General features: G+C 35.9%; 1 protein-coding gene across 4 annotated transcripts in view; it reads left to right on the top strand.

Annotated features, from left to right (window-relative positions):
* GABRB2 (gamma-aminobutyric acid type A receptor subunit beta2) overlaps positions 1-23,600 on the top strand; it is a 230,575-nt gene that overhangs the window by 75,313 nt on the left and 131,662 nt on the right. For all 4 annotated transcript variants that reach the window (XM_036919787.2, XM_036919710.2, XM_057491447.1 and 1 more), the window contains exon 5: positions 10,442-10,662. In XM_036919787.2, coding sequence (XP_036775682.1) covers positions 10,442-10,662 — 221 coding nt within the window. The remainder of the gene's footprint in view (positions 1-10,441; positions 10,663-23,600) is intronic.

Genomic DNA, 23,600 nt, shown 5'->3' with positions numbered 1-23,600 from the left:
TACTAAAGAGGCTAACCTTGAACCTTTGGTAACCACGAATTTAAAGCCTGCAATGGCAATAAGTACATATCTTTCAATAGTCACCCTAAATGTTAATGGGTTGAATGCACCAATCAAAAGACACAGAGTAACAGAATGGATAAAAAAGCAAGACCCATCTATATGCTGCTTACAAGAAACTCACCTCAAACCCAAAGACATGTACAGACTAAAAGTCAAGGGATGGAAAAACATATTTCAAGCAAACAACAGTGAGAAGAAAGCAGGGGTTGCAGTACTAATATCAGACAAAATAGACTTCAAAACAAAGAAAGTAACAAGAGATAAAGAAGGACACTACATAATGATAAAGGGCTCAGTCAAACAAGAGGATATAACCATTCTAAATATATATGCACCCAACACAGGAGCACCAGCATATGTGAAACAAATACTAACAGAACTAAAGGGGGATATAGACTGCAATGCATTCATTCTAGGAGACTTCAACACACCACTCACCCCAAAGGATAGATCCACTGGGCAGAAAATAAGTAAGGACACAGAAGCACTGAGCAACACAGTAGAGCAGATGGACCTAATAGACATCTATAGAACTCTACATCCAAAAGCAGCGGGATATACATTCTTCTCAAGTGCACATGGAACATTCTCCAGAATAGACCACATACTAGGCCACAAAAAGAGCCTCAGAAAATTCCAAAAGATTGAAATCCTACCAACCAACTTTTCAGACCACAAAGGCATAAAACTAGAAATAAACTGTACAAAGAAAGCAAAGAGGCTCACAAACACATGGAGGCTTAACAACACGCTCCTAAATAATCAATGGATCAATGACCAAATCAAAATGGAGATCCAGCAATATATGGAAACAAATGACAACAACAACACTAAGCCCCAACTTCTGTGGGACGCAGCAAAAGCAGTCTTAAGAGGAAAGTATATAGCAATCCAAGCATATTTAAAAAAGGAAGAGCAATCCCAAATGAATGGTCTAATGTCACAATTATCGAAATTGGAAAAAGAAGAACAGATGAGGCCTAAGGTCAGCAGAAGGAGGGACATAATAAAGATCAGAGAAGAAATAAATAAAATTGAGAAGAATAAAACAATAGCAAAAATCAATGAAACCAAGAGCTGGTTCTTTGAGAAAATAAACAAAATAGATAAGCCTCTAGCCAGACTTATTAAGAAGAAAAGAGAGTCAACACAAATCAACAGTATCAGAAACGAGAAAGGAAAAATCACGACGGACCCCACAGAAATGCGAAGAATTATTGGAGAATACTATGAAAACCTATATGCTAACAAGCTGGAAAACCTAGGAGAAATGGACAACTTCCTAGAAAAATATAACCTTCCAAGATTGACCCAGGAAGAAACAGAAAATCTAAACAGACCAATTACCAGCAACGAAATTGAAGCGGTAATCAAAAAACTACCAAAGAACAAAACTCCCGGGCCAGATGGATTTACCTCGGAATTTTATCAGACATACAGGGAAGACATAATACCCATTCTCCTTAGAGTTTTCCAAAAAATAGAGGAGGAGGGGATACTCCCAAACTCATTCTATGAAGCTAACATCACCCTAATACCAAAACCAGGCAAAGACCCCACCAAAAAAGAAAACTACAGACCAATATCCCTGATGAACGTAGATGCAAAAATACTCAACAAAATATTAGCAAACCGAATTCAAAAATACATCAAAAGGATCATACACCATGACCAAGTGGGATTCATCCCAGGGATGCAAGGATGGTACAACATTCGAAAGTCCATCAACATCATCCACCACATCAACAAAAAGAAAGACAAAAACCACATGATCATCTCCATAGATGCTGAAAAAGCATTTGACAAAGTTCAACATCCATTCATGTTAAAAACTCTCAGCAAAATGGGAATAGAGGGCAAGTACCTCAACATAATAAAGGCCATCTATGATAAACCCACAGCCAACATTATATTGAACAGCGAGAAGCTGAAAGCATTTCCTCTGAGATCGGGAACTAGACAGGGATGCCCACTCTCTCCACTGTTATTTAACATAGTACTGGAGGTCCTAGCCACGGCAATCAGACAAAATAAAGAAATACAAGGAATCCAGATTGGTAAAGAAGAAGTTAAACTGTCACTATTTGCAGATGACATGATACTGTACATAAAAAACCCTAAAGACTCCACCCCAAAACTACTAGAACTGATATCGGAATACAGCAAAGTTGCAGGATACAAAATCAACACACAGAAATCTGTGGCTTTCCTGTATACTAACAATGAACCAACAGAAAGAGAAATCAGGAAAACAACTCCATTCACAATTGCATCAAAAAAAATAAAATACCTAGGAATAAACCTAACCAAAGAAGTGAAAGACTTATACTCTGAAAACTACAAGTCACTCTTAAGAGAAATTAAAGGGGACACTAACAGATGGAAACTCATCCCATGCTCGTGGCTAGGAAGAATTAATATCGTCAAAATGGCCATCCTGCCCAAAGCAATATACAGATTTGATGCAATCCCTATGAAACTACCAGCAACATTCTTCAATGAACTGGAACAAATAATTCAAAAATTCATATGGAAACACAAAAGACCCCGAATAGCCAAAGCAATCCTGAGAAAGAAGAATAAAGTAGGGGGGATCTCACTCCCCAACTTCAAGCTCTACTATAAAGCCATAGTAATCAAGACAATTTGGTACTGGCACAAGAGCAGAGCCACAGACCAATGGAACAGACTAGAGAATCCAGACATTAACCCAGACATATATGGTCAATTAATATTTGATAAAGGAGCCATGGACATACAATGGCGAAATGACAGTCTCTTCAACAGGTGGTGCTGGCAAAACTGGACAGCTACATGTAGGAGAATGAAACTGGACCATTGTCTAACCCCATATACAAAAGTAAACTCAAAATGGATCAAAGACCTGAATGTAAGCCATGAAACCATTAAACTCTTGGAAGAAAACATAGGCAAAAACCTCTTAGACATAAACATGAGTGACCTCTTCTTGAACATATCTCCCCGGGCAAGGAAAACAACAGCAAAAATGAGTAAGTGGGACTATATTAAGCTGAAAAGCTTCTGTACAGCAAAAGACACCATCAATAGAACAAGAAGGATCCCTACAGTATGGGAGAATATATTTGAAAATGACACATCTGATAAAGGCTTGACGTCCAGAATATATAAGGAGCTCACACGCCTCAACAAACAAAAAACAAATAACCCAATTAAAAAATGGGCAGAGGAACTGAACACACAGTTCTCCAAAAATAAATACAGATGGCCAACAGACACATGAAAAAATGCTCCACATCGCTAATTATCAGAGAAATGCAAATTAAAACTACAATGAGGTATCACCTCACACCAGTAAGGATGGCTGCCATCCAAAAGACAAACAACAACAAATGTTGGCGAGGCTGTGGAGAAAGGGGAACCCTCCTACACTGCTGGTGGGAATGTAAGTTAGTTCAACCATTGTGGAAAGCAGTATGGAGGTACATCAAAATGCTCAAAACAGACTTACCATTTGACCCAGGAATTGCACTCCTAGGAATTTACCCTAAGAACGCAGCAATCAAGTTTGAGAAAGACAGATGCACCCCTATGTTTATTGCAGCACTATTTACAATAGCCAAGAATTGGAAGCAACCTAAATGTCCATCAATAGATGAATGGATAAAGAAGATGTGGTACATATACACAATGGAATACTACTCAGCCATAAGAAAAGGGCAAATCCAATCATTTGCAGCAACATGGATGGAGCTGGAGGGTATTATGCTCAGTGAAACAAGCCAAGCGGAGAAAGAGAAATACCAAATGATTTCACTTATCTGTGGAATATAAGAACAAAGGAAAAACTGAAGGAACAAAACAGCAGCAGAATCACAGAACTCAAGAATGGACTAACAGGTACCAAAGGGAAAGGGACTGGGGAGGATGGGTGGGTAGGGAGGGATAAGGGGGGGAGAAGTAGGGGGGTATTAAGATTAACATGCAAGGGGGGGTAGGAGAAAAGGGAGGGCTGTACAACACAGAGAAGGCAAGTAGTGATTCTACAACATTTTGCTATGCTGATGGACAATGACTGTAAAGGGGTTTATAGGGGAGACCTGGTATAGGGGAGAGCCTAGTAAGCATAATATTCGTCATGTAAGTGTAGATTAGTGATACCAAAAACAAAGAAAAAAAAAAAAAAAAAAAAGGGCAGTTCCTGTGTGGTAACCTCCAACGAGTTCTACACAAGGGTATAAAGGGCATATAAAAGTGTAGGCAAAGGGTCTGTTTGTGTTTATACAGAGGATCAAAGCCTAATTGGGCTACCCGGAAAATGAACTAAGATACGATATGAAAAAGAACTTCCAACATCAGCACTCTCTGGAAGACTCATGACAGAAGATGATCATCAAAATACCCCTACAAAGATCCACGCACTGCTACAGCTGTAGATGCACTCATCCCACCCGTTCCTGGACTTGCCATGGGAATGAGGAAGGAGATATCTAAGCTGGCCTGTGCATACAGTAAAACAACAAATTTGACTGGATCTATACTGTTGGAACTCAACCAAGAATTTGGAGAAGTGCAAATTGTAGCGCTCCAAAGTCTTACAACTACAGACTATTTACTGTTAAAAGAACATATGGCATGTGAACAGTCCCCAGGAATGGGTTGTTTTAATTTGTCTGATTTCTCTCAGACTGTTCAAGTTCAGTTGGACAATATCCACCATGTCATAGATAAGTTTTCACAAATGCCTAAGGTGCCTAACTGGATTTTTTGGTTTCACTGGAGATGGCTGGTAATTACAGATATGCTTTGGTTATGTAACTATACTCCTATTATGTTAAAGTGTGTGCGCAATTTAAGTAGTAGCTTAAAACCTATTCATGCTGAATTTACTCTACAAGAAGATATGCCAAAGAAATAATCAATCTTCCCATGTTTTCTCCCGCCTGCTACTTCTACAGCTTTTCTTCTTCCTTCCTAATTACAACCCTTAAATAGAATTCGTGCCTCATATCAAATTTATCGAGTATCATAATTCTTCCAAGTGGTAAAGATACCTCAAGACAAATGCTGGGCATAGAAGCCACAGGGCATAAATATGCAAAGATGTAAAAAGCTTACCTTTTCAAACAATAAGGCTTCTCTCTCACTTACCAACTTCACATTTCCCTGTATGGCCCCGGAAGATGACTGGTTAGCCAGAGACGGGTAAGATTCCTCAAGGGAGGAACAACCTAAGACAGGCACAGTCGCAGGGGGGCCATCAGGTGAGAAATTGGGGATCAACAGAGGTGAGGCTTAGAACCTCACCCCCCCTGTTCTGAGAGAAATCTTCTGCATACGTGGATGTTTTATTGCCCTTGTCTAGCTTGGATTAACACATAGTCTACAGGCACACACCTGATCATCTACATTTGCTCTCTTACAACACTAAACTATGTTTTCTACCTTTATCTTGTATCTACCTACCACTTCAGCATTTTATTCAAAATAATAATAATAAATAAAATTTAAACCTTTCAGGGTGCTTCTCCTCCCTGAGGTCACCTGTACTTTTCTCTTTAAGTAAGTAACTTGAAATAAAACTTTTTCTCTGCTTCAAAAAAAAAAAAAAAAAAAAAAGATAAGACACATGCACACAAATTATTTCATAGTATATATTTTCTAGAACACTAACCCAAAGAAAGAGGGAAAGTTTGAATCCTGGTATTAGAAAAAAAATTACAAAGACAGCAAAAAACAGATATAAAAAGTATTTTAGTCATTTAGAAGATTTTGAATAAGATGTATTTGATCACCAAGTCAGGAAAGAATCTCTTACAGTGGAATTATTTTGTTTCTAGAAGTGGGCTTGAAAACTACCTACCCCAATCGCCTCATTGCACAAATGGGGAATTGTGATCCTAAAGATTTAGTGATGGTCTTGTCGGCCCATCCCAGTGGGGCTGTTTGTCTCCAGACATGCATGGAGGAGACTTATTTTGTAGCATCACTCTACTTTCTTTCCTCCAAAGGTCAAAGCAGTTCTTGTTTACCCTAATCCCTAAATTAATTATCTTTAGTTGTTCTTTTCAGTTGGAAACTTGAAAAGAATCACTCAAGATCACAAAATAGGGACATGAAAGTTCCAGGATATGAATCTGGGTGTGGCAGACTCTAGAGACTATGTTTTTTTAAGCAATTAAATTTTTTGTGTGTGTGAGTACTGAAAAATGCACTCATTTGGTGCACAGTTCTGTGAGTCATGACACATATCCTAAGTAACCACCACTGCAATTAAGACGCAGACAGTTCTGTTACCCCAATAATTCCTTCATGTTGGCCCTTCATGTAAGTAGTCAACCTCTCCCCCATCTTGAATCCTAGGGCACAACTAATCTATTCTCTATTCTTATAATCCTACCTTTTACAGAATGTCATATAAATGGAATCATATAATCTGCATGCTTTTGAACCTGGCTTCTTTTCCTTAACTTCCTGTATATAATGATATTGCATATATTGCAATACCATGAATGATACTGTGTATGTTCGTTGTTTGTTCTTCCTCATTGCTGAGTAGTATTCTGCTTCATGGATGTACCAATTTGTTTATCTCTTCATCTGGTGAAGAGCATTCATCCAGACAGTTTTCACTTTGGGTAATTAATATAGAACTGCTGTAAACATTTGAATAAGCAGTAGGATTGCTAGGTCATTTGTCAAATGTATGTTAACTTTATGGGAAACTGTCAAACTTTCTTCCAAATGCTTGATAATTTTCATTCCCATCTGCAATGCATAAGAGTTTTGGTTGTTCTGCATCTTTACCAGCACTTGAAATTGTTCATTGTTTATTATTATTTTATTTTAGCTTTTCTAATTGGTGTATAGTAGAATCTCATTTTAGTTTTTAATTTGATTTTCCTTAATGACTAATGATGTTATGTGTCATTTCATATGCTTACTTGCCATTGGTTAAGTACCTGTTCACATTCTTTTGCCTGTTTTTTATGCGGTTGTTTGTTGAATTTTTACAATCCTTTATACATTTATGTTTTGGATGCCTGTCCTTTGTCATATATGTGATTTGCTTTGCTTTATCTTTTCAGTCTCTTGCTAGTGTCTTTCATGGATCCAAAGTTTTAAATTTTGTTGAAGTCCAATTTATCACTATTTTGTCTTATTGCTTGTGCTTTTGGGTTTTTATCTAAGAAATCTTTGCCTAACCCAAGATCACAGAGACAGAGAATTTCTCCTGTTTTCTTCTCAACATTTTATATTTTTACATTTTACATTTAAATCTATGACCCATCTTGAGTTCATTTTTATTTAAGGTATAAAGTATAGGTAATTGTTCTCATATATATATTTACTTATTTAGCTACTTATTTATTTACATTTGGATAGTACAGGTAACCCAGATTATTTGTTAAAAAAATTAAGCTTGTTCCAATCTGTTACCTTTGTACCTTTGTCAGAAATCATTGAGCATATTTGTTTGAATTTACTTTTAGGTTCTTCTGTTTTATTTATCTATGTTTCTGTCAATACCACATTGTAACACTATCTTAATGTAGCTTGATAATAAGTCTTGAAATCAGATAGTGTGAGTCCTCCAACTTTGGTACCTTTCAAAATAGTTTTGTCTATTCTCATTCCTTGATTTCTGTATAAATTTTAGAATCAACTGTGCATATCTACAAAATTCCTGCTCAGATATTGATTGGGATTGAATTTATCTATAGATCAATTTGAGGAGAACTGATATTTTATAATACTCACTTTCAAATCCAGGAACATTTTTTATAACTTCATTTGTTTATGCTTTTGGTTGTGTGTGTGTGTGTGTGTGTGTGTGTGTGTGTGTTACCTTAAAGAGATAGAAGGAGAAAAAATAAAACAAATGATAAACTCACCATTGGAATGGTCTTTTCTTCCCATTTTGATTCCCTCCCCAATTTACTTACTGTATTTTACTTTGCATAGTCCTGAGGTAGTTGTGTTCTTGTTTTTGTTTTTGTTTTTATTCTTTCCAGGATGTTCAGATATAATTAGTGGGCAGGATAGCCTATAGTGGGCTTATTCCATCTTGTTTGGCCTCCATCTTGAAAGTCAGTTGATTTTAGTTGTCATTATCTAAGTCCTTCTTGTGTGGGATGCCGTGGATTATTAAGCATCCAGATGTGAATTCTTTGTTGGTTTGTTTCAGTCTGAATGAACCAACTGTGAGACAATTTCCTGTAGGTGTGGATTTGTTAAATATGAAGTATATGCTTTCTATAGGAATGTTCAAAGGATATATCTTGGGTGGATGGAGACCTAGGGGAGAGGTAGAACACAGGACTACTCTCTTTTTTAAATCCAATAACATTTATTTAGATTCTTAATTTTCTTCTGTTTTTGACAGTGTCATAATATATTATTTAAAAATATGTGAAATGAAAATTGATTTGATGGTTAGCAGAATCACCAGGGTCTGTCTGGGAGCATTTCTTAGTAGGCATTGCCTTACTGACAAATAACAGAAGTTAGCATATGACACAAGATCTCACAATATACCATTTATTTAGCCCAAAAGAGAATACAATTTCCTTTGTCCAAACACATCTCAGCTGACTGGTAAATCCCAAAACCTTCCAAAGAGTATTATCTCCCCTAAATCTTAAGAAGGGTTACTATCAGAAAAGCTTAAGTAACTTTATCTTCTAATAGAGAAAATAAGAAAAATTTCTGTTTTATATCCAAGGACTGGTAATCAATCACCAAATGTGTTCTCTCAAGTGCAGTATAAATTGCCTACCTTATTTATATCATACTTTTTAGATTATTTGTAACACAGGCACATGCAAAAAAATGTGTCTTGTCCTTTTCCTGTTTTCTAGTTATATAATTCCCAAGTCTTTAAGGTTGTTTTTACTATAAATCAAAATGCTCTGCTAGAGATCCTCAGACTAATTCTAATTCTTCGCTAAAGCACAGTGTTGCAGAACAGTCCAGAGCACGACTAAAGTGATCCACCAAAGTTAATTTCATGTACAATTATTTGATATGCCTTGAGGATATTAATTAATATATCTTTTCTTAGAATAGAAGTTTATTTCTACACTTTTCATTGAGACCAAATTTTGCACATTTGTGAAATCAGGGAAAATATTTACATTTTTTGCAGAGGGATTATACTTTTCCTACAAAAACTGTTCAATGTTTTTAGCAGATAGTATCTTACAAGTCGTATTTTAAAATTAAGTAACCAAATGAAGATGTATAAATCTCAACAAGGGTTGGAAAAACTCAGGGACCTCATAGGGATTGAAGTTACATCTTTTCCACAAAAGTATGCAGGTAAGTGCAGAAATCCAGTACAAATACCTTATTGGACTCTCATTCATTCATTCACTATTTGTGCCCTAGGACTGTGCTAGCTCTTAGGTTGCAGAGATGATTAATACATGATTCTGGTTTTTCAAAAAGCCCTCAAGTAGGGCATTGTGAACTGATTTTAAAATAGAACGGTAATTATCCTTTTCAAATGAATATTTGGCCCTTCATTTAGTCATTTAAATGAGGGTGAGAGAGCAATTACATTGTTCCCATAGGCTTCTAATGGATAAAACATGTCACAATGTATATGTAAATGCTTTATTCATAATACATAGCTTTTTGTAGTTTGCAAATTGCATTTGAGTTATACATTTAATTGTCATAATAATCTTCTGGTTAGATCAGGCGTGTATTAAAAGACCCATTTATAGTTAATGGAACCGAAGTGAAAAGAAGTTGTATAAATTTGCATTCTAGAAACAGTTGAGAAATGGTGGAACTGGGACTCCAGTATTCACTTTGTAACAGATCACTTTTCTCAAAAACTAAGAGCATAGCCTGTCAATCCATAATCCTGGGATTAAAATTCTCATGAAATACTGACAGAGCTAATATTGTGTATATAGCTGGGAAGCTACACATGTCTCAGTGTAAGTGTCATCTCTCCTGGGAAACCCCCCTCAATTAGACTAGTTAGCATTCTCATTGACAAACTTTTACAATTACAACTGTAATTAACTACTTTTCACCATTGTATTTGTGTTCCACCTAAGATCCTATGTACCCCACTTTGTGGAACAGATTAATTATTAAGTAATTTTCCCTTACCATCTTTCTTCCTGGGTAACATATAATAAATTTCACAATGATATGCTCTCTTCAATTCTGTATTTACAGTGCCTATCATGGTGTCTAGCACATAGTATGTGCTCAGTAAGAATGGGTTTAGTAAATTAATGTTTGCCTACATATTAATAGTATAGTATATGTCTCTAGCATTAGGCTGTATATACTTTCTTTTCTTCTGAATACTGAAGTGTTTGTTTATCTCCCAAGTATGCTTAGGTACAAAATAACCATTTTCTTCTTACATTCACAGGATTATACCTTGACAATGTACTTTCAGCAAGCCTGGAGAGATAAGAGGCTGTCCTATAATGTAATACCTTTAAACTTGACTCTGGACAATAGAGTGGCAGACCAGCTCTGGGTGCCTGATACCTACTTCCTGAATGATAAGAAGTCATTTGTGCACGGAGTGACCGTCAAGAACCGCATGATCCGCCTGCATCCGGATGGAACAGTCCTTTATGGCCTCAGGTCTGTAGCGTACATTTCAAAATCGAACTTTTCCTGAATGAAATAGTTATTGCTATTTATTGGAGGGGGATATTGTGCCGTTTTACTTAGCCTTCCTTCAGTTCTGGGATAAGTGGTTAAATCTCTTATCCAGTGGACATCTGAGAGCTTAAGGGAGCATGTTTACAAAGGGATTTACTGCTGGCTAAGACTCAGTTTTTCTAAATTATCTTCTAATATCAGCTGTTGATTCTAAAGCTGCTTTCTTTACGGAGTAGGGATAAACAATATCAAAATAGCTGAAATGTAGGGTTTCCTTAAAATGGGAAAAAATTATGAATGCCAAATACTTGTTTGAACGTGGCAGATGCTCTGTTTTATAAATTGCTCCTAAACTGCATGAACTGGGTCTGGTCCTCTGATGACAGGAAGGCTTTTTGTGTCCTCTGACCTTCCAAAGAGGAATCAGACTTGGAAATAAAGTCATCATCTCATGTTTATTAATAATGAGTATATACTATTAAATGTAATTTTATGTCAGAAAAGAATTATGATTCTCTGTTCTTTGGGTTTACAAATGAATTGTAAAATAAGGCAATTTCTTCTTTTAAAGTTTATTTTGTATTAGAAGTGATAGATGGTTTTCTGAGGAAAAAAAATTAAGAAAAAAGTTACTTATCTTCCTCTGAAAACATTACACTATATAGGAGTCCTCTGCATTATCAGGAAGAAATGCTAAATTCTGAAATGTTCAATTACCTCTGATATATTCTGTTTTACATAAATATGTGGTTACTTTATCATCATCATCATCATCATAGTAATATTCATTTATTGAACACTTCTTAAGGGTCAGACTTTGAACTAAGAGCTCTTCATGCATTATTATAATTAATCCTTAGAGCAACTTCATGAGTTAGAAACTGTTATAGTCTTTAATTTCAAATAAAGAAACTGAGGTTGATGAAACTTGCCTAAGATCACAAAGAAAATAACCTGTGAATGGGATTTGAACTCATGTCCCAGTTGAGAGCTACAGCTCTTAACCACTACATTGGGATGCTTCTCACTTCCGCATTTTTCTTATTGGTTGCATCTCATTTTCATTATCTGGTATATTCAGTGTGTTTGACTGGTATATTGTCATAGATCCTTATAAACGATCTTCTTTTTTTTTATCATATTGGTCAAGAAAATGGCATTTGGCTACTCAAGGAGGGAGAAAGAGGGTGAAGCAGACAGAGAGCTTGTTTGTACTGTGTCAGCCACTGGCTGTAAAGAGATTGATTGAATACAGCACTGTTCACATACATGCCTTAGGGAATAAGCAGCAGAGATAAAATAAGTTGACTGTCAGTGTCTGCAGAGATTCCACCAAAGTGGTGGACTGTGGAAGTACTAATGGGAAGAACTGTGTTAGCAGATACATTGTTCTAAACTTATTACTTGTAAACAACTACAAAACATGTGGTATCAAAAAGACTTGATGAAGGTTACCAGGTAATGGTGGGGGAGATGGAGAATAAAAAGAGGTTGTAGTTAATACTTTTTAAGAGTTAAGCACAGAGAGAGGTCAGACTCCTGAAGGCAGTAGGAGACACAGAAATAATCCCCCACTTAGCAGTGAATGAGGGGAAAGAGGACTGGCCAGTGGCAAGTTCTGGCTAAGTATCAAACACAGTGCTGGATGCATTTTGCTTAAAAAATCAGTTAATCTTCACAACAATCATATAGGCATTGCACTGAGTTCTTCCTGTGTCCTTGGAAGGCCCATCTTCAGAGCAGGGAACAAGTGGTGTTCTCTCCTTTATATCCAGCACTGACAAAGTAACTACATGGTAAATAAGCTCAGTAATTGTCAATAAATTCTGAATGCACATATCCAAGGTTAAATAGATGGAAAAATCAACAGTCAGTATGTCTTTGGAATTGAGAGAGAAAAGAAAGAATCAATATAGATGATAAATATGGATTCTTTATATCATCAAGCCAATAATTAGACAAAAAACTGACAGTTTTTCATTCTTATTGTGAAGACCAATTGGACACCATTGCTGTAACTCCAACTCACGGCAGCAGGAATTCATCACTCTTCCATTCCCACTCCCAACAAAGGCTCTTGCCCAACTACGCAGGTTCCTGACACATCTGACAGGCATAAAACTAACACTTCTGGACAGGGAAGGCTCATGAATTGTGAATGTTCTCAGTTGTAATGTTAATTCTGAATTTGAAATTGATAACAAGGTTTTTCAGGAAATTTATAAATGTTGCATTGCAGTTTTTACTGATAAAAAGTAGAACATTTCATTTCATGGCTGGAAACTGAATGCAGACCATATATTCTCTTCTCAGTTCCAAGAGGTTCATTTTCAATAAATAAGTAAAAAGAATTCAATTACCATTGCTAGGATTGATTCAGCTCTACTTACCCCCTTCTCCTACTTACCTATTTCCAGCTCAGTCATTTTCTATTGCTGACGGCCTAGCAAGAAATCTACCCTGTATCTATGTTCAATAATGGTGCAATGAAACACATACTAGTAGTATTAGTATCAGAAGCTCGCACTTATTAAAGAACTGAGCATGTACTTGTCACTGTGCCAGAACTTTGCTTATATTTTCTCATTTAATATTGACTTTAGCCCTTAAGAGTGTTTTTCCATCTAATATGAAGAAACTAAGGAAATTGTGTGCTACTCTCGGAAAAACATAGTAGTTTGAATGCAAAGATGTTGCTCTTCATCACCATTCTGTCCTGATCCTTAGGTACTGGCAAGTTGGGAATAAAGAATAGTAAGAATCACCTGAGAACACACAGGGTAAAAAAAAAAGAAGAAAAAGAAAGTTAGATGAATACAGCTTTCATTAGATCTAAAGACACAGACCTTGTTCTTGATTGATAAATAAGGCCCTAAGGAACAACATATCTGAGTTTTCTATGGAAGGTACATCTTTAGGTCTGAGGTTCATGTCAGTCCCAGTTTACTAAAGGGATTTTTGCTGTGTGGAATCCTGGAGCACAGATGAGGTCATTGCAAGGAACTTGGTGAAGGCAAAGTTTATCACACTGAATAAGGCTAATTGAAAGGCAACCATGAAGACCCAGACATAGGCAGCAACGAAGAAACTGGGTAGAAGGAGGCCTCTGAGCTCAATGTCATACTAGGTCAAGGTAAAAGCAAAGGGCTTAAACTCTTCTCAGTTGTGAGCCACAGAGATTGGCAGATATTGAGTAGGGGAGGGGAAGTCATTCAGATGATCTAAGTAAGCTTCTTCTTAGGGTTTTCTTTAGTGAAATGTTCAAGTATAAACCATAATAAATATAGAGGAAGCAGTATGCAAAATATTAATGTTTGTTGAATTTCATGGTGTACATAGTGTTCATTGTGTTATTCTTTCAACTTATCTGTATATTTGAAAATTTTCATGATAAAATTTGGAAAAGGAAAAAAATTGTTATGTTTCAGAGGCCTAGGAATCTCCTGTTCTGTTATCTAAGATATATTACTCAAGATTTAAAAGTCTGCAGCTAAGGAATGATACTTCAATCTCTTAGTGGTAGAGAATCCACTTTCAGTAGCTGTCTGAAAATGAGATCATCTCATCTCAGAGCACGTGTGGCTTAGTAGGTGGGATCCATGACCACAGAAAATTGATAAATGATCAAAGAATGTAAAAGAATGTGTAATCTAACATCAAACTAGAAAATAAAATTACATATTTGAAGTAACATGCTAATTTGTGGATAGTAAATGTCCAATGTACTATTTAATAAATAAGTGGATGTTGGAGATATTTGATAAGTAAACAGAAGACTGGGAAAGGAAAGGCTTAAAACATCAAGAAAGTAGTTTTACATTATAAAATTTTATCCTAATTATTTTCATGATTCTGTGAAGGTGCAAGATTGTCTAGAATGAGAAGAGTAGGAATAAGCAAGTGGAGTGAAGAGAAGGGGAAAGGTCAGACCAGCCATGGCTAGAGTCTGTCAGAAAAGGGGAACTACTAAGGAAAACTTAGAGGATTGTCAAACAACATTGAGGACACGAACTTACTGTGGAGCCAGTTATCACCAGTCACTGTATTTGGCAACATGAGATCAGGAGTAAGGAAAAAGATGCCCGGCTTGAGACCGAGGCAGCCTTGGCCACCTTTACAAGCTGCCCTGTTTCCCCACACCCAGACCTCGTTTGTGGCATGCACTCAGCAATTTTCATTTAATTGAGTGTTGTATGGTTTCTGTTGAACCAAGACTTTCCTTTTATTCTTATCATGTGTTATCACATGTGTATTTTTCTCCACTTGTTTAAAGATCTATAGGATATAGGTATAACTAAGAAAAGTTATGCATAATGCTTTTTCAATAATAAATTTATAGTTAGTGGCTAAGGAATATGAAATCCTTGAATGTAGATTCTTACCTTCACTCTTGGATGGTTGACAGTGCAGTTATACCAGTTTGATCATAAAATCAAATGCCTCCTGTCTTTAACAATACAATTTAGAGATTTCTGTCTGGAGATACAGCTGGAAGTAGGAAAGAACATTTTCTTGGGAGTAACCCACCTGTGGAATCGGTGACAAAGGACTTTTCAGTTTACTAGGCAAATAATTTCTAGTAATTTATAAAGCAGATATTTCAAACAGATTAACTATATTTTATTCCAAAATAAAATGGATCCAATCAAATCACTTTCAGAGCACTTCAAGAAAAAAATGACGAACATAGGAAATACAGTATTTCTGTCAGTGAACCCAGATGAAGCATTAGCAGGTAAAAATCAGGTTTAATCTGGTTGGCAGTATAAAGAACATTGCATAGATATAATTTAAACTGTTATTTAGTTTAAAATTATAGAATATTTATTAGATTCAAAAAGCAAAGGAATAATTACACTGTACAGAGAATTAGGAGGTCTGTGTTCTAGTCTACAATTAGTAGTTCTTATAATTACTCATTTAAGTGATTTCTAAATTTTTTTCTAGCTCCAAAAATCCCATTTTCCTGTGATTTGCTAATATATGGCATATATGCTTTTAGGATTTCAACCTCATTATTCATAGAGCAATATTGGTATTTGCTCTGTGGTATTTCAGTGCTTTAGTAATTTTATTTATCTCCTTGAAAAACACCTTCTTATTAATTAAGAAAGCAAAAACAAAATCACTGCATTCAGAAATACAAGAAAACCTGAATTATCAGTTGATGGCATCTTTTTGTGAATATAACAATGTACATTTTTATTAAAATTTAGAGACTGAATCCAAATTTAAATTCATATTATTTATACCAAGTCATTAACATTACATCATAAACATTTTATCACACATTAAAAATCAAATATAACTAAAACAAAAGACTTCCTATTAAGTTATACATATTCATTTTTGTAAGTTTAGAAAGTACAGTTGTGAAATAAAATTGCCCTTAAACCTACCAACCAGTGATAACCACTGTGTCCTTTGTTTTATACTCTTCCAGATATTTTTCTAGTAAAAAAGCTTATAAATTGTTTTTCATGAAAACAGATTCATATTATGTACACTATTCTGTGAGTTGATTTTTTTCTTTGACAACAAATATATCATAAACATGTTTCCATATCAATAAAACCTCCTCACTTCATTTTTTAACCATTACAGAACATGTTGGGATATATTTTTTTATCCCCTGTAGTATGTGGTTTGTGGACTTGATATAAAGGTGAAATATGTAGTTGTTGCTATAAAGTGCAGGGCTGCTGCTTAAAATTTACTTAATATTTTGGTGACAAAAAGAAAAAGCTATTTGTGGCACAATTTATAATCTTATAGTTGTGCTGTTGTAATTTGTAGTCTCATTGGTTAAATAAATGGCTCAGGAGATGCACTGATGCTGACTTTATTAGGGCAGTTCTTATGGAAGGAAGAGCACTCCTGCTCTTTGAGTAGCAGCTGGCCCATCAAAAAATAGCTATTTTTCTTTTGGTGTAAGGGACAAGGCCTTGACTTCATATGTCTATACAGTTCTCATATGTAACATTAGATCAGAAACATGTCACTTCTGATTAAAGGTTCACATTCTTAAAGACAAATTCAGCAGGAAGCACAAGGCAATTCAGCCACCTCCTGCTGTGTATGTTCTGTCATTGGGAAAACGGCAAAGGATAATTTTAGCCTGTAATGAATTTAGATAAGCAGAGTTTTATTCATTTTATCTTCTTCCTTTACTCCTAAAGTTTTAGCACAGGATATTAAGCAAGTGAATATCCAAGTATCCATCCCACAGTGAAACATAGTCTATCAAACATTAATATATCAATTTTTAATTCAGATTTCCTAATTGATTTAATTCATTTTCATAGAGATATTGAGTGAATGCATTTTGTCAAATAGAACAACAGAAATTTTATTAAGAATATCAGTCCTCCTGGCCAGAGTGTGAGACACAGCTCCCTAGATTTTCTCAGCCTTCTAAGCAAGAAAAATCACCTCCATCCACCTCAACTCTGTGGGAAAATTTGCATAATAGTATTTTTATAGAATGCATCTCTTTAAAGAGCTATAGATAATTTTTAAAAGTAATTTCTTGCCCATCATTTTTCCCTATACAATTTTTATTTTAAAAAGAAATGTATTTAGAATATCTGACTTCTTCAAGTTCACCTCCTTCTTTCTTACGTAAGAGAAGAGGGAGGCTCTGAGAGGGAAGTGATTTTGCCTAGTATCACACAGGCAGTTAATAGCAAAAGCACAGAGTAGAATCCCAAACTCCTAACTCCAAATCCAGGGCTTGCTATTATGGCTGCTGCCAAAGTCATTTGGTTACTTGGACCCATCACTGAATGACATCAGCAAATAGGTGAAATCCAAATAGAAAACAGAAGAATCAGAATCACTCCATTCTCCAGACCTTGGAAATGGAGGCTCTATGTATTTATCAGCTTTAGGAAATAATACAGGGGGCTCTTTTTATTGCCATGTTTTGTTGGATTTTTAGAGAAAACATTTAAAGAGGAAAAGAAAGTCTGTCCAACTTCTTTTTTCTTAAATATTACTGACCCATCATGTTCCAGTAATCAGAGAGTCTCCTGGACCCAGTGCCAGCTAGATGGGTCCCTGGTTGTCCTCATGTTCATGAATTCCAGTCAAATGATAGCTGGACGTCTGAAGATTGAGACCAAGGATGTGAAAACATTGTTGCAGAAAAGATGAATGGTCAGAGATTCCAGGGATTTAAAGCAAGGAAAAAACCAGCTGTACTTCCAATAAAGATAGGGATCTCCTATTGCTCACCTGAAGAATGAGTACGGTGGTGTCATTCAAGTAGGCTCCATCTGTGAAGTGTGAAGAAACATTAAAACACATTGAGAACAGGTTTTTCTTAGGCTCTTGAATGTATCTATATATATAGCACTGCTTTACATAACACATTCAGCACTTACATATTCCTGATTTTGTTAGGAGTGAATCGTCTGGGTCAGAAGAATACTGTCAGCATGGGAAGAAGGCAGATCTTCACTTTTAAATTAAATTTAATTAAATTTAGTTAATTTTGTTTTGTTTTATTATAAGCAAAATATTTCCAAGTGGGTGATTAAGAATGTTGCTATTGTAAATATGCTTGTGTGTGCATACTTATATATCTCTATTTATAGAATGTATGTTTGTGTGTGTGTATGTATGTGTGTGTGTATATATATATATATATATATAAAATCAACCTTTTTTTTCTGTTTTTCTCATGTCAAAACTAAAGAAAACAGAAGGGATTTCCATAAATCAAACCTTGAAACAATGCTAATTGTCCTCAGCATTAGTTTAAAACTAAAAATTTCTCCAGTTTCATTTGGAATAACTTCTGTAGAACTCTGATTTCATTAAATTAGTGAACTTTGCTGGCAGCTTTTGCTGACAATTTGCTTGGCAAATAGACAAAATACAGAGTTAGACTAGATAGTATTTTTAATGAGTTCACTCATGATAGAGTTTTAATTAGACAAGAGACCTATTCAAGTATAAATGACCATTTGTTTAATAGGGATAGTTGAAGTAGTAGCAGTGGTAGAAACATTTACTGAGTATTTCCCATATGTCAAGTCCTGAATCATCTACATTAAACAATTCTGTAAAGCAGGCTATTATTATCTCCATTTTATAGTCGAGGAAAACTGAGGCTTTGGGAAAGTAAATACCTGCTAGTTAATTTTGGGACTCAGAATTGAACTCAAAGCCCATGATCTGAGTCACTTCCCCAGATACTGAAAGAATGCAGTCTGTGTCCAGGTAGATGCATGCAAAAGACTCTCAGAGGAAGCAGATTCTGAAATGTTGATGGAAGGAAGAGAACAGAGAGCCTGAATTTCCCAGGCCCCTGAAAGGCACTTCTAATAGTCATTCATCTCCCCTCTAGAGAGATTGTGATAGTCACCATGCACAAATAGATGGTATGCATATTCTGTCTTAAGCAGGATTCCGCAGTAGGGGTACGCACAGTTTTGGCTAGCCCATAGCTATTCCCATTCATACAGCACATGTAGTATGTTCCTCAAGTGTAATTAAATATCATCATTCTTCTTTTCATTCTTTATTCTTGAAGGGGTTTCTACTTTACAATAGTTTAAATGGGTAAAGCTATTTTTGTTTCACTTTTCTGAACACCCAAGTTCAAAGAGAAGCAATATGTACTATAGTTCATAATCTGGGGTATATGGATTTTGAAATAGTTTTCAGAATTTTACAGTTATATTGTGGAGTTTCAAGAGGTTTGCAGACTAGGGAAAAGCAAGCACTGTAAGATTATATTAAGTCTTAATTTAATTAGCCCAAGATACAAAACCTTAGTGGAAGTGAGAAGACCACAAGGCTTCTGTGGCTCCCAGAGACTCTACAGGCCACCTGAGAGTTACTCTGTCGGCTTTTCAGCTGAATTCCAGAAGCTCAATTCTTACTTCATAATCCAGAAAATAATTACCCCAGTAACCTATGTACTTTCATGTCAAGGATTTACAGACATTGTCTTCTCGTTGAGATTCTTAACCTTAACACTAGCAGCAATACTCTCATCCCGGGAGGGAAAGCAGAGGAAGTTCTGAGCCATCAGCCATGCCTATAACTTTCAGACAAACTAGAAAAGTATCTTTCTTTTCTACCAGCCTATGGGGGAAGATCCCAGAGTACCCTGAAGAAAATCTATATTTATTTTCTGGAGCAAGTAAAAAAAAAAAATTACTGAGTTATTTTTCAGCCTTATTCCCCATAGAGAGGAAAAAAATGAAGGAGACGAAAAGTTACCCAACCTATGGAAAACTCTTTCAGAGTTTTTTGTTAAAAGACTTTTGGTAATAGTTTTAATTACTTGATTTGCTAAATGACAAGGGAGGATTTCAAGCCCATCTCTATGTCTTAATTCTGGAGGTCACTAATAAAGCAAGCCTTCCTTATGGAAACTAAACCAGTATAATAGGCTAATGACTCAATCATAGTCATCACATTATGAAATACTCAAGCTATTTCACTTTGCAGAAGCACTCATTATCTGTGCTCTTATCGACAGAACAAAAGGCAACAAAATGCTAAATAACCATAAATCCTTGGAGGAAGATAATAATTCTGTGTTGGATTATCCCCACTAGCCATAATGGAGAAAATAATTAGGATTTACATTTTAGCAGCTGTAACAGTATGACAACTAAGGGAAACTACTGAAAAGACCAGGCATAAAGACTAAATCTTCTTTTGGAATCAAAATACTAGGAGACATCTGTGCATTTTACATCATTGTGTAATGAGGCCACAGAATACAAAGCTACTGGACTGGCAGTATTGCAGAGCAGGAACTTGGGACCTGACTACCTTGTTTCAAGGCCATCTTCTGTCACTGCCTGTGCTCCATCTTTCTGAGCTTCAGCTCCCTCATCAGTAACATTAGGACTTTATAGTACCTACCTTGTAGGAATCCTGGAAAGATGAAGTGAATGAATACTTATAAAGCATTTAATAATGTGCTTGGCACCTATTAAGTTGTTTGTAAAGATTAATTGCTATTATGAGGTTTGCTGCATGTGTCTAACTTTGTATCTAACTACATTGCCACATGTATCTACCTGTTCTGTGTTTCCCATTGTGATTAACATAGTATCATATTCAGCAAGAGGAATAGTGGTGGTAAATCCTTATTACATACCAATGCTTCTGCCAGGTACTGGGGATATGCAAAGACAAGTGAGACTTCCAAAAGTTAAGACTCCAAAACTGGAGGTTAATGGAGGAAGAAGGTAGTAATAGTAAAAGGAAAAGACATAGGATAGAATGGGGAAGGATCCAAGTTCCGAAGTTTGTTTTTATAGGTTTTGTGGCTTTTAGAAAAATTATCTAACAACTATAAACTGAAAATTAATATCACTTAACTAACAGGTCAAAATTAAATTATATGACCCAAGTAATGTAGCTGGCATACAGTATGTACCAATAAATGTTGTAGTTGTGCTTATTGTTATAATTACTAAGATAATCATAATAGTCAAAAATCACTTGGGTACATGGTGTGTGTCATACACTGTGCATACACTGTGTCTTCCAATCCCCAAAGAATCCCATCTGATAGATATTAATAGCATTCTGTTTTTAAATAAGAGGAAACTGAGGCTTAGACAAATTCAGTAACTTGTTTAAAGTAGCACAGCTTTAAGTGTCAAACTTGGGAATAGAATTCAAGTCCATTTGACTCCAAAGCCCATGCATGCCCTTTGTGTTTTAACAGGTTTAATGCACAAAAATGAGCCAATGCAAGACGTGGGAAGTGGCAGAGCACACGTAGAAATATTCAAATTTTCGTAACTAATAGCTGAATGCAATTATTCATTTTGACTAACATTAGGAAGCTCTAGGTAGTGTTCAAAAGGTAGCTTGAGAACATACTAGTAGCTTTATGTTTAATGAAGCAGGGCTACTGCAGTCAAGTGAATTACTGAATGTTTAGCTCATTTACGCACTGATTCATACAATCAACTACTGAGTGAGCTCCTCATGTTGTTCCATGTGGGGGATGGGGGTGCAGGAGTAAATAAGCCAGATATAGTCCCTACCCTCAGTGAAGGAAACATAAACCACCAGCATAAAAGGATATTTAATGATAAATAGGAGGCTTGCAAATTATGAGGAGTTCTATGAAGAAAATTAAACAGAATGAATGACCTGATAACGAATGACTGTGGTGAGGGGATGGGGGGAAGGCCTATTTTAAGAGGTGACATCTGAACCAAGATGTTATTTATGAAGAATGATGGCAGAGATCTAAGGAATGAGTGTTCCAGTTAGAAAAAGCAGAAGCACAAAGGTCCAGGGCAGAAACAACTCACATGCTCTCACAGAAAAAAGTTAAGTAACGCTACTTTACCCGAACTCTGTTTCCTCTCTTTCACATTACTGCATTTTGTGTTCTTTACAACTAAATTCATTATTCATTTTTTTACTATTCTTATTGGCCTCACTCTACTAGAATATAAGTTCCGTGAGAGCAGAGACATCTGTTTTATTGCCTATGTATCCCAGCATCTTGAACAGCACCTGTCTCAGAAGTCAAGTAAAGATATTTGTTGAGTGAAGAACATGTGAATCAATGAGTAATTGCAACTTTTCTGTAGCATTTCCTATTTTATCAATCCAACTACCTGACCCTGTTTATCAGTTGAATGGTATCTGTGATCTCTGCAGGGTTTACCTCAAATTGATTTTATCATTCTGTCTCAATGAAGGCATCTCGGGCAAAATGTGTCCAGTGTTTTTAAACATGGATCTGCTTACGAAGATAAATTAAGAGGAGTAGAGAGAAGCATAAAATCAAATTGATATGTAGATCCCAATTATCAAAGATAATTATATTTTAATAAGGTGAATAAAATGATTGTCCTATCTAGTAGACACCATATGCATTTCTCTATTTTAGTGGGGAGAACTTCTTTAGCACAGGGATTATTTAAGGTGATGTCAATTTCAACAGCTGATAAGGCATTTTGAAACCAAAGACCAGCAATTATCATGAATTCAGCTTCCCAAGTTGTAACTTAACCAAAAATCAAATTGTGACTGTGTGGATATTTCTACTGATATGGTGTTTTCTTATGTTACCTTATTATTTGCAATAAGTGTGGTATTTTAAGAGATATGGTATCTCTTCAAATATCCTTCCACTCCAGTGGAAGGAGTGAAGGTTGACTACTTGGTAAGGAAAAAACACATTTGCTTCAAATTATGCTTTTCCCAAATCCTAAGTATTTTAACCCATTTGGCTGGAATCATGGGTGGATTTTTCCTTTGGGCAGTTATCTGAGGGACACAGCAGACAGTCGTATGCCCATGTGAAAGAGGTTCTTAGTGTGATAATGAGAAACATTGCCCCCTACTCCAGCTGCTTCTTTCTTAGCTCATTTAGTTGTGACAGAATTGCATATCTCACCTGCTATACTGGTTATTCACTAAGGGTTAATTCAAGGATCATTGTTAAATTATTCAGTCTCCTTACAATCAGCTATCACTCTGTGATGAGGGGATGGGACAAATCATATGTCTGGGGTAGGTGGAATTACTCTCAAGGAAGAAAAACCCATGTCCACTGCATGGGTGGCCAGGGGCTAGACAGAGATATACATTGAAAGAACAGAGGGGATTATCAACACAACAGAGAGAGAATAAACTCCTAAATTCTAAGCATAAGAAAAACCAGTGTTTTACTCTGAGAGGACAAGTTCCAAATAATATGGATTATTAGACATTCCAGTTTGGGGAGACAAGATTCTGAAATCACCTAAGAGGTTGAATTTAGTTTATGTCATTGTTGTAGATTTTAGTTTCAGTGTTTATTTTATTGTGAAAATCCAAACATCTTAGACAGGGAAGAGGCTATATCCCTGGGTTACTTTTCTTTTCTTTGTGATTTTGTTCTTTGCAATTGATGCTCAGGCTTCTACATCACAGGT

The sequence above is a fragment of the Manis pentadactyla genome, chromosome 2, assembly GCF_030020395.1.
Source record: "Manis pentadactyla isolate mManPen7 chromosome 2, mManPen7.hap1, whole genome shotgun sequence".
Lineage (NCBI taxonomy): Eukaryota > Metazoa > Chordata > Mammalia > Pholidota > Manidae > Manis > Manis pentadactyla.
This window is presented reverse-complemented; position numbering and strand designations above follow the sequence as displayed.